General features: G+C 33.3%; 4 protein-coding genes across 9 annotated transcripts; 2 read left to right on the forward strand and 2 right to left on the reverse strand.

The window, feature by feature from the left end:
• The first annotated feature begins 569 nt into the window (after positions 1-569).
• Positions 570-1,981, forward strand: LOC108762629 (uncharacterized). Its single transcript, XM_018509700.1, has 3 exons — positions 570-677; positions 1,014-1,151; positions 1,383-1,981. The coding sequence occupies exons 1-3, from the start codon at positions 584-586 to the stop codon at positions 1,979-1,981; spliced, it is 831 nt and encodes a 276-aa protein (XP_018365202.1). The 5' UTR covers positions 570-583.
• A 1,108-nt stretch (positions 1,982-3,089) lies between these two features.
• On the reverse strand, positions 3,090-3,845 carry LOC108762646 (putative nuclease HARBI1). 4 transcript variants are annotated; one of them, XR_001940179.1, is made up of 4 exons: positions 3,636-3,845; positions 3,411-3,559; positions 3,287-3,354; positions 3,090-3,134 (listed from the first exon to the last, which is right to left on the reverse strand). XR_001940179.1 is itself a non-coding variant. In XM_018509720.1 (3 exons), the coding sequence occupies exons 1-3, from the start codon at positions 3,798-3,800 to the stop codon at positions 3,117-3,119; spliced, it is 456 nt and encodes a 151-aa protein (XP_018365222.1). In that variant the 5' UTR covers positions 3,801-3,845; the 3' UTR covers positions 3,090-3,116. The 4 variants fall into 4 exon arrangements, 3 of the variants coding, with proteins under 3 accessions (XP_018365222.1, XP_018365224.1, XP_018365223.1); XM_018509720.1 differs by having other exon boundaries at positions 3,287-3,559; XM_018509722.1 differs by having other exon boundaries at positions 3,097-3,354.
• Positions 3,846-5,087: 1,242 nt separating this feature from the next.
• On the forward strand, positions 5,088-7,607 carry LOC108762643 (uncharacterized). 3 transcript variants are annotated; one of them, XM_018509716.1, is made up of 6 exons: positions 5,088-5,347; positions 5,407-5,491; positions 5,612-5,710; positions 6,377-6,633; positions 6,942-7,119; positions 7,223-7,607. In XM_018509716.1, the coding sequence occupies exons 2-6, from the start codon at positions 5,416-5,418 to the stop codon at positions 7,366-7,368; spliced, it is 756 nt and encodes a 251-aa protein (XP_018365218.1). In that variant the 5' UTR covers positions 5,088-5,347; positions 5,407-5,415; the 3' UTR covers positions 7,369-7,607. The 3 variants fall into 3 exon arrangements, with proteins under 3 accessions (XP_018365218.1, XP_018365217.1, XP_018365219.1); XM_018509715.1 differs by having other exon boundaries at positions 5,088-5,491; XM_018509717.1 differs by lacking the exon at positions 5,612-5,710 and having other exon boundaries at positions 5,088-5,491.
• Positions 7,608-8,400: 793 nt separating this feature from the next.
• On the reverse strand, positions 8,401-10,346 carry LOC108762630 (putative nuclease HARBI1). The gene is made up of 4 exons (XM_018509701.1): positions 10,068-10,346; positions 9,345-9,485; positions 9,003-9,270; positions 8,401-8,931 (listed from the first exon to the last, which is right to left on the reverse strand). Exons 1-4 carry the CDS (start codon positions 10,271-10,273, stop codon positions 8,401-8,403), a joined length of 1,146 nt encoding a protein of 381 aa, XP_018365203.1. The 5' UTR covers positions 10,274-10,346.
• Between the last annotated feature and the right edge of the window lie 1,645 nt (positions 10,347-11,991).

Below are 11,991 nucleotides of genomic sequence, written 5' to 3' on the forward strand. Positions count from 1 at the left end.
CACGCCGATTGCCGAGCGGCCGAAATTGTCGAGAAAACCTTTTCGGCCGCTTGGAATAAGCGCGGTACGCGGAGGATAAGTTAGAGATAGTCGGTACTCCTCTATCTTATATCGCCTGGATTCTCTTTCTATCTTGTACTGCCCGACTTTGGCCGAGCGCGGTGCGTCATAGCTATAGCTATCGACGGGTGGCATCCAGTTGGACACGGCTCAATTGGACACGAGCCATTCACAGCGCTTGAGACTACAAAGCTCCTAAGCATCGGTCGCTGTGATTGGTGGTGTCCAATCGAGACGTGGTCAATCGGGATCATCCCGCTATCGACGGCTACCCACACCACGCGCTACCAAGGCTGCGTTCGGGAATACACACTAGTGTGCCACTAATGCACACCAGCCGTTCGGAAATACTCGGTGTGCACTAGTGTGAGATCGTTCGGAAACGTCGAGAGAGCCACACCGAGTGCCACTAAACCACCCGTGAAAAAAGGAAGAGGAGTCGGTGTGAGCCAGTGTGTTGTTTGGTTATAATCTCTTTTCTATTCGTTATTCTTCTTAACCTTCTTTTCAGTAGGAAAGAAAAATGTATAATTTAATAGAAGGTCGACATCAAGCCGTGATGAACGGAGACGTCCCTTTCTTTTCCGACGGAAATTTAATAGTACAAGATATACAAAGTGAGTTATTATTTGCTATATTATTATATCATTATATACGTAATGTTATTACTCATAAAGGCTCATAAAGGCTTTTTCTTTTTATTATTATTGATGTAATTTATTAGAACCTTTACAATTTTACTTAGATTATTATATTAGTTGTTATATAAATATAGCATTGAAACCATATGAACAATAATTGCAAAATTTGAAATTCTTTTGCATGCTTTGGTTTGAATAGAATAAGAATAAGATTTTTGTATAAATCTAAAACAGTATTTTTTTACAACATTGATTGCATATTATATGTTACATAATCATTTGTAGAAATGTAATAATTGTTTTATCATGTAGATAACATTTTTACTGTACCTGTATGTGAGGAGACGTTAAAGTTCTTTAACCTGCAATTTATTTCTGATGAGAAATCGTCCATACCCGACAACGGCAGTTTAAATAATTCTAACACTAATGAACAGAGTGAGTCAACAGGTAAACGTTTTCCTTTAATCTTTTACAAAGCATGCAGGAAATATTTTGATATATTTAAAGGGAAAAGAAAAATCCTAATTGACCACATTATGATTAAATACAGCCACTCATAGCGACCAGTGCTTAGAGTTTTTCTATTATATCAGTGTTGAGAGTGTTTTGTATCCAATAGTAATAAGGTCAATTTATACTCATGAAATACTAATATCAATGTGTGTGTAATTTCTACAGTCTCATCTACAGCCTGTTGGAAAGATGACAATGAAGTTAAATATCTTATTTATCTTTGGCGAGACCACCAAAATAATTTCAAAAGTAAGAAGAGTCGAAATGTGTGGACTCTAATCTGCCAAGAATTAAAAAAAGCCTCTCCTATATGGAACAAAAAAACTCCTATTCAATGCGAAAACAAGTGGAAAGATTTAAAACGGAAATACATGGAAACAAAAGATCACAATAACAAGTCTGGGAATGATCCTAAAACTTGCAAATTTTTTAAAGAATTAGAAGAGGTTTTGGGCGAAAAGCCATGTGTTAAACCGATTGCTATCGCCTCTAATCTTAATAGGAAGAGAACATTAAGTTCTAAAAAAGAAAATGATTTTGAGAAAGTGAATGAAAGTTCTGAGTCATCGATCCAGACCCAAGAAACTCCTAAACAAAAGAAAAGGATGACCAGAGTTCAACGAGAGCTGAAAGATTGGTCTGCTGCTCTTCTTGCCGATGTGAAAGTTCGAGAGGAAGCTAAGGAGCGACGTCATAAAGAAGCTATAGCTGAATCAAAGGCAGCGATTGAAGTGTACAAAGAGGTTGGGGAAATTGATCGATAAATTGTGAGCTTCTCTAAGATTTTTGTTGTTACAGGTTTTTACTGTTAAACATCGTAATATTTCTTATGAAAAATAGTATTTTAAGTAATGAAAAACTAAATTTATTTTATTTCATGTTTATTGAATGTTATGAATGTTTCTTTGACCAGTATTAATTCTAAAGTTAAGTATTAATAGATTTAATTAAATTGATATAAATGTTTTAGAATACTTGTGTGATGTAAAATTAATGAGCAGTAGCCCGTTTCGATTCAAAGATTATCTTAAATATTGTCTTAAGATACTATTATGACTTCGGTTCTCAGTATGTTAGGATAATTAATAATCTTAAATATAAAAATGAACTTTGCTCAATGCTCAGATTCTGCATACAGACTGCATAAAGACTGTGATAAAGACTTATGCTAATATATACAAGTATCTTGTGATGTCATCGCATTCCTTTTCTTACTTTATATAATATACTGTTGCTAAAGTTTGTAAAATGTTACTGTATAAAAGAATTTTATAAGAATTAAAAGGATTTAAAAGGATTTTTTGTATTGTTTATCTGTATGTGTACATTCAGAAAAACTTTTGTACATTATAAGTTTTTTAAATTCATATATGTACTCTGTCGATAAATATTGTACTACAATACTGTACTATATCCACTATTATATATAAAAATATATACTATACTATATTATATATAGTATATATACTATACTATACTATATTATAATAGTATATATACTATTATATATAACTATACTATATAACTATAATATATAACTATACTATTATATATAAAAATATATCTTAAAAACATCTTTTAGATAATGCATATTTAAAAGACGTCTTAACATATCTTTTTGATCTCTTAGATACTGCACGCAGCCTATTTATGGTACAATATGTGCTATAAGAGCTGTTAAATAATCACGACGAAGCAGTCCTCTTTCATCGTTAGGTAATCGATCAGGGATAACTCCATTCACATTGTTATTATCAGCATCTTGTTCTATACCGTCACATATAAAATTATCTATGTCTTCTTCTGCTTCTTCACAACCTTCGAGGCAAATATTGTGAAGACTACAACATGCCAAGATGACATAAGGTATTAGATCAGCGCAACTCATGTGCAAATATTTTAGCCGTCGAAATCTTCCTTTAAGAAGGGCAAAAGCTCTTTCAATAACCTGTCTCATTTTGGATAGATGCATATTACAATTATTTTATGCCTTTACAAACAAAAGAATAAGATTCAGTTAAAGCAACGTATTATACAGACATCAAAGAATATAGTCAATATAGTCATACCTCAGTTAAATTGCCTCTGTTGATATATGGAGTTAAACACCACGGCAGTACCGGATACGCTTTATCGCCTATAATGAATTCGTTGTTAGGAAAAAAGGCGTTTTCATTTGCTGTTACTGCATACCAGAGATCAGAGTTCCTGAAAATCCTAGCATCATGAACAGACCCAGCAAACCCGACAAAACAATCTGTGAATTTTAAGTTTGCATCACACACTGCCTGTAGTGATATGGCACACTCTTTCTTTCTTGTCCTATAGAAGATAGGATGAACCTGTACAAAATACAAGATTTGATAATAGGCAAGAATATTTTTAAGTGCTTTATATGAATTCATATAAATAATTTACTGTGGGTGCTGGAATAGGAATGTGACATCCATCAATTGCCCCGATCACATCAGGAAGAGAACCAATTCTTGAAAATCCATGTTTGACTTCATTTAATTGATCATCAATAGGCCATTTAATAAACCTATCTGCTAAATTATTCAAAGCAGCCACAACTCTTCTCATAGAATCATGTAACAATGATTTACTAATGCCAAAGCGATCGGACACAGATCTATAAGTAAGAATCAGGCGTTATATTTCCTTTATACAATACAAAAATTGCGTGAAATTGAACAACCATTTGAAATGAACTTACCTGAATGAATCAGGAGTTGCAAGCAGCCACAAAACTGCGAGTAACTGTGTTCGGACAGCTAAAGTAAATCTTTTAATTTCTGCTGACCTTACTAAATCAGGTGCCAATAATTGTTCTAAATTTTTATACGTTGTTCTAGTCACTCGAAAATGTTCTCTGAATTGCCTTCCTGAGTAGTCACGTATTGTTGTAGTGACATAACCCTTAATTCTCGTAACAAGCTTCAAATCTTTCCGGATACGAACTCGGCCTTCGAACACACTGATCTCTTGAATCCATTCGTCATCACTTTCCTCCTCATGCTTATGTTTTTCAATAATTGATCGTAATAAATTATTACCAGCTATTACACCAGTTGCAACGATAACATTTCTTCGGCGGCGTTCGTCGTCCATTTTTACACAAAGTGATAAGGAAGCGTTCGGAAACACTCAAAGGCACACGAAACCCCCACTACTTCTCCACCGAAATCACCGGAGCACACCAACGAGTGATATTTCCGAACGCAGCCCTAATAGGCGTCAAACGAAGTCATGCGACAGAAGTAAGAGTCCCATATATAGAGAGAAGCGACATTAATGTCCGAGTTTCTGATTGGTAGTCTGATATGTATTCTGATTGGGTATCCCCTCCTAAGAAGCAGCCATATTGTGATCGTAGTTAATTACATGTAGCTGCTTATGTGGCCGCCGACTTCAGTTGTGTCACTTGTCAGAATGCAAAAGGAACGTGCATTCCACTAAGTTATGACACAGAGAATCACTACATCTTTGTTATTCACATTGAAGTACAGAATTGGAGATTGGAGTATGTTTATGTTTACGACACTTTAGCGGTCGGAACATGGTGGCGTAGGGAGTGATGGTTGGGATCCGATCTGGTGGGGGTTCGATGTCGCTTCTCTCTATATATAGGACTCTAGGGCAGAGAAGTAAAAAGGGCATTTCATATTACTGGTAAAAATAATTGAAGTGACATTATTTTTGTTTATATACCATTCATGTCCATATAGATTTCCATACATCGATAGTACATCGATCGCAACGCGCGCGCGAACTCTTCTGATTCGCTCAAGCATCTGACCCAGCCAAAATGGCGGCTGATCAATTGCGGCCACAAATTTTCCTCGATGCCCATTCCAGTGTATATACAGTTGAGTGTGTCGTACATACATGCAGCCTCGCAGCTCGCAAGCGTAAAACCTAAAATATAACCTAAAACTCTTAATAGTGTCGAACAGTTGAAGCATTATTGAGGCTGCGGTCCACTTAGCGCTTCAAACGCTACAGAGCATTTGTAGCACTGACATGACTGGTCCATTTGACGATTTGGAACGCTCCCAGCAATCCTGATTACGTCATCAATACGTCATCGTTTTCGCTCCCACTTCGCTCCAACTGCCTCACCTCGAGAGGTAGGTTAGCTGGAGCGTTCTAAGATATTTGGCGGGAAATCACCTTCACTTTCATTTAGATTTTCAAGATGCAACACCAAATTATAGATCATGAAGGTAACATCTATATCCTGACTGAAGAAGAATATCTTCGTGCTTCAAAAGGTAAAATATTTTTTAAATATTTTTATTTTGTTTTTTCTATGCTGTCGATATGCATGAAGTAGAAAAGGTTAGGAATGTTATATACAAAGATAATATTAACTTTGGTTTCTTTCCTTTTAGATTTAGTATATTGTACCCAATTATTAGAAAACGCAAAAGAGAAAGAAAATAATGAAAATATTGTGCAGCAAGAAATACAGTCTGATAATGAAGTTTATGGTATATATTGTATGAATATACTTATGTATATGTATAGCCCTGGGTATCTATCAAGGAACAAGTTGGAATGGATTCCGATTGGAATTATTCTGTTTTCTCTAGAAAACATAACAGAAATCTACAGAATAATCGGATAATTACGATCAGAATACATTCTGACTTGTTCCATAACAGAACGTTTAGTGCTGTCCATGGGCATTGGTTTGACATGTATCAGCATTCATGTCTATTTTTCTTTTTCTTAATGAAAAAAAAAGAAGATAATAAATGTGGACGTTGATATGCGTGAACTTAATAGTATTTATAATTATAAATCTAAGACAGTACTGTGTTATATTCCTGTATTTACTATTCTTAATAAGTATCAAGTTACTTTTTTTCAATAAATAGCGTATAACAGTTACAAATATTTATCGAAAAACTGACTTTCATTTAGCTTTTAGTTAGTTATCGTTATCAACATAAAAATTGCAACGTTGTTATCAAATTATTATAAAAAAGAACGATAAAAGTAACGGCGTTATTTATTTCCTTGATATTACTGAATTTATTCCAATATACACTGCTGATACTGAAAATATGTAGTATACATGAGTTATAAATTTTCAATACTGGCAAATGTATATATCAGAACGAGGCCTAGATATGTATAATGTTTAATTTCAGATGGCTTTAGATGGGCGGATGAACCTACAAGATTACTTTTAGCAACATATAAACGGCATGAAAATTTATTACATACAGGAAAATTATCTGTAAAGAAATTTTGGGAAATGATATCCAACAAGTTAAAAGAAAGGGCATACGACGTTACAGGACAACAATGTAAAAGTAAAATTAACAGATTAAAGAAAACATATAAAAATGTTAAGGATTATAATAACAAAAGCGGTAACAATAAGCGGACTTGGCTTTATTTTGAGGTATATAATTTTGTGTATATTACACAACACACACACACACACACGTGCGCGCGCGCAAGCACGTACACACAAAATTGCACGATGTGCAAATGCATCGCTCCTTATCCAAGCAGAACAACTATAGTATCAAAATGATGTCAAAATGACTCCAAAATGATCATTAAAAGTCATTTTTCAATCATTTCCGATTCATTTTAATGTCATTTTGATATTATCATAACTTGCTATTCTGCTTGGGTATAGTTTCATCTTTTAGTTTTAAAATATAAAATTTATACAACAAACCTCTGATTTATATTTTTTTATAGATCATGGATGAGATGTTTGGACAAAAACCATGGGTGACGCCAATTTTAACTTTAGATTCTTCAAACAGGAATATATTATCCCCTGCCAGTTCTACTTCAAACAACAACAGTAACATCAGTAGTAACACTTACAATGAGATCTCTTCATCTCCACAATCTTCTAAAAGTTCTCGAAAACGTAAATAGATATTATTGATATTTAAAAGAAAGGATTTGCAAATTTCCTATTTAATATTTGTATACAATATGTAATTATTGATTTTTTCTTCTTTCTAATTCAGGACAGAAAGTAACTCAAGATACTGCGTTAGAAAAATTACTCGCAGTTATGGAAGAAAATAAAGAAGAAAGGAAAAAAATGCATAACGAGGCTGTGGAAAGACAAGATCGAATGTTAAATATCTTAGAAAAAATTGCCAACAAATAACAACGAATCTACTTTTCTTGGTGATTTCCAACTGTGATTTTTTTTTAAGTTTGGCTTTGACATTAGTATGTTTAATTAATTTTAGTGAGATGTTAATGTGGGCTGTGCTCTTTTACCACAAATGATTTATTTTTATTAGAATAAGTGAAGCCAATGATAAGCCAAAGATAAGAGAAAACATTATTTTCATATATTTCTCATGTCAAATATCGCACATCACAACACGCTAAAACATAATAATAAGGAATATATCTTTATTGTATAATAAATTTTCTTTTATATATATATAGTTATGAAATTACATTGCATACTTTGAACTGCGTCGACTCTTATAAGTTTCTTTTTAACCTTGTTTATTATTTATATTCAGAGACACCTATTAATTTGTTGTGTTTTGATTACACTACAAAGGTATTTTTTCTTTTATATATTTTATATATAATGTTTAGCAGTATTAATATAACATAAATTTATATATTTGTAATATGTTAGAAACGGATAAAAATTTTTCTTTTTATAATTAAAAAATGTTGTGGTATTATATGTATTTTGAGCGATATTTGAAAATATTTTTGTTCTTGTAACAGTATTACCTTCAATATCCATCTAAAAACTCACAAATTTATTCAATGTTTTTCATTATTTGTGTTTATTTGTATCAACAAATGTTACTTAATCTTAAGAAAATAAAAAAGGAATAAAAAATATTTGTAATTATATTCTTGAACGATTTTATTTAATTGTATTATGAAGAGGTTGTGACTATTTATATTAACATGATTGCACAAAGTCCTACACTGGCATCCCCAATATTTTTTCTTGTAAAAATTATTTCACATTCACTATAAAAGAGTAATAATACACATTAACCTTAATATAGATACAATTAATAAAATTAATTTATATTTTTTGCAGTTTATTATTAAATAAAATGTAATCTTATGATTGAACAGTATGACTTTTATTCATAATTTAACCGTTTTTAGTACAATCATTCAATATTTTCATAATTACAAAAAACGCATATTACTTTCATACATTTCTTATGTTAAGTGTCGCACATATAAAGTTTCTCTTGGCTTCAGCTTCTTCTCTATTGCATCTTTGAATTTCTTGCAGACCTACTGCTATATCATCTATATCATTTAATGTTAATATTTCAAAGTCATCATTTTGTATTAAACATACATTGTGTAACACACAACACGCTAAAACATGATAAGGAATGTATTCAATCAATCCCATGGCTAAATGATGAAGAAGACTGCGCCAACGTTCTTTCAGTAATCCGATAGTTCTTTCCACATACATACGAGAAGAAGAAAGACAAAAGTTATAATTCTTTTGTCTCTGTGTAAGGTGACCATTATCAGTATATGGCACCATTAATTGCTTCAAGAGCGGATAAGCAGCATCTCCTATCAGATGGCTGTCATCTGGAAATTTCGTTGGGTTAGAAACGTAATCTTGCAAGGCTGACAATCGGAACACCCTAGCATCGTGCACGGATCCTACATTTCCCACATATACATGGGTGAAAAGACGCTTATGATCACAAACTACCTATAATAAAACAACAATTATATTTAATTCTTTACAAGCAATAATAGAATTCAAAATAACAAACAATATACCTGGGCTTGAATGGAATGATGACCTTTCCTGTTTACATATGCTTCAGGATTTTCCTTAGGAGCTGGTATATTGATGAACGTGCCATCAATTGCGCCAATAATTCCTGGAAAGCCATTAACGTCAGAGAAACTTTGTTTAATTTCTTCTAGTCTTCTTCCTGTTGGCCACTGTATGAATCTTGAAGCAATTCTACATAACGCTACAGTAACTCGTCGTACTGTCCTTATACATGTGGCTTTTCCTATTCCAAATCTAGTATGTATTGACCTGAAATAATATTATGACTTAAACGGACTGAGTTGATTTATTAATATTAGCAATATAAGTATCATAATTTATACCTATACGAATCTGGTGTTGCCATACGCCATAAAGTAATCAAAAGTTGTTTTTCTGGTGTAATCATTTCATTACCATTTGTGATCCTTTTCAATTGTTCTGCGACTTCTCCTAAGAGAAATTTGAATGTTGTTGGATACATTCTGAAAAATGAAGAATAGTAAAGTAATGAAAACAAGATTTTTATGAATATTTATGCTATTATTATTACAAACTTGAAAATAGTCTCGCTAATGAAATTGTGATTACTATCAGATGATATTAATTTTTTAATATTGCCAATAAAATAATCATATCTAATGTATCTATATAATGCTTAAACTAGAGATGCTTTCCAGCAAGAAACAGATGACATAAAGACTGTGTTCCAAAACTGCCAGTACCGAAATTCTATAGTTTATATAACGTAAATTATAAATTTCCAACGCTGGCAGCAAATTTGGAATACTAATATAAGATGAATCATTTTGCCTTAGTGTTTACCAATGTTAAATCAAGATAAAATTATTCACTGTATTACACTGTGTCATTTGTGTTTCTTGCTGGGAAACACTCTACATATAACTTTTGTACTATTGTACAATAATTTAATAATAAACAAGATAAAAATTGAAGATAAAACATGAATTATTATTGCTACTAGCCGTTTTCAAGCTTTCTTTCTTATTATAGATATAAATTTAAATTATCATAGAAATAAAAACAAATTAAAATTGCAATTTTACCTGAAATGACTCTTAAATTCTAAGGCAGTAAGTGATGGAATTATTCGTTCCACGTAACCTTCAATTCGAGGCGTTTTTTTTCTAATTGCTCGTTTTGTAATTTCATAACTGATCCATAACCCGATTTCCTCAACATCTTCATATGTATAAGATACATCATTAAACATATTAAAAGTATTTATTATAATTGGAATTAAATTTTCCATTATGATAAACTTGATCGATCTTTTTTCAGATTTATTCCCACTAGGAAATATTTGTAATGAAATATAGGTTAAGATTGCGAGCAATGGAACCGACGCTACAAGTGCTACAAATCTGGTCCACTTCCGTAGCAATTGTAGCATTCGAAATAGTAATGGACCAATCGGAGCGTAGCGTTTGGAGCGAAACGTTCAGAGCATTTGGAAGAAGCAAGTGGACCGCAGCCTGAATGTATAGAAGAAATTTAAATATATAGAAATAATATATAGAAGAAGATCAGAATGTCGTTGGCCGGGGAATGTTCAAGTTCTACTGTGCAAGAAAAGAAAGTACTTGTACAATTATTAAATGCAGAAAGTAACATGTTGTACGACGTTTCTGTCACCAATGACGTTTCGGTTCATAATCCCCACCAACATTTCTGTTCATAATCTTTACAAGCAATAATACTTCAACACTATTATTTTAGGTTATGAGCTTGCAAGGCTGCATGCATGTATGACGTCACTAGCCAGTATCCAGTCATTTGGGAACACATCTCCAGTGTAGCATCCAGCAAAATGGTGGCCACTGGATACTGCACTGAAACGAAATGAATGGGAACGCACCCATAAAGTTTTTTGCTGATATTCCTAATTGGATGATTACGAGCCATGTTAACAGAGAAATAGCATTCTCATGCTCGTATGGCCAACTAAAAAAATTCTGGAATGGTCATAGCACATCCTCTGAGAGAATAATAATTGGCTCGTTTTTATATGCATACCATAACCACAATATTAATGTACCCTGAAAAAGCAATATAGAGCTCAAAATTGCAAAAGGATAAGGATTCAGATTCCTGATTCTTTGCTATAATCATATTGAATTATGACAGAAGGGAAAAATTACATCAATTTCCCACTTTATAAAATATATGTATATGTAAAATATTTTCATTCTTTCTAAAGCAAGAGAGATTTCCAAAACACTATAATTAAGTTACTTGTCGGTAAGTACTAGTTAAGTTATAAAGCAAGATCGGGGATGATTCGGCCGACTAAAGCAAGATCGGGGCTGATACAGCCGACTAAAGCAAGATCAGGGCTGATCCGGTCGACTAAAGCAAGATCGGGGCTTAACCGACCGATTAAAGCAAGATCGAGACTGATCCGGCCGATTAAAGCAAGATCGAGACTGATTCGGCCGACTAAAGCAAGATCGGGGCTGATCCGGCCGACTAAAGCAAGATCGGGACTGAACCGGCCGATTAAAGCAAGATCGAGACTGATCCGACCAATTAAAGCAAGATCGAGACTGATCCGGTCGATTAAAGCAAGATCGAGACTGATTCGGCCGACTAAAGCAAAATCGGAAGTGAACCGGCCGATTAAAGCAAGATCGAGACTGATCCGGCCGATTAAAGCAAGATCGAGACTGATCCGATCGATTCATATCAGAATCTAGTTTTCATGTGAAATGATTATGATTTTAATAAGTGTTCAAATATCTATCCATTATTATCCACACATAATTGAACTCGACGTTCAAAACTGTCAACTGTCGATAAAAGTATATTTCTCGGAATGCTACGGCAGGCAAGAGTTATACGCTCCATCATATTCTCTCTTGTTGTGGGTGTTTTTGAATATACTACGTTTTTCAAATAACCCCATAAAAAGAAATCTAGACTTGACAAGTCTGAAGATCTAGGACACCATGACTGGTCCACCGCGTCCTA

This window comes from Trachymyrmex cornetzi, unplaced genomic scaffold, assembly GCF_001594075.2.
Source record: "Trachymyrmex cornetzi isolate Tcor2-1 unplaced genomic scaffold, Tcor1.1 scaffold313, whole genome shotgun sequence".
In the NCBI taxonomy this organism is placed as follows: Eukaryota; Metazoa; Arthropoda; class Insecta; order Hymenoptera; family Formicidae; genus Trachymyrmex; species Trachymyrmex cornetzi.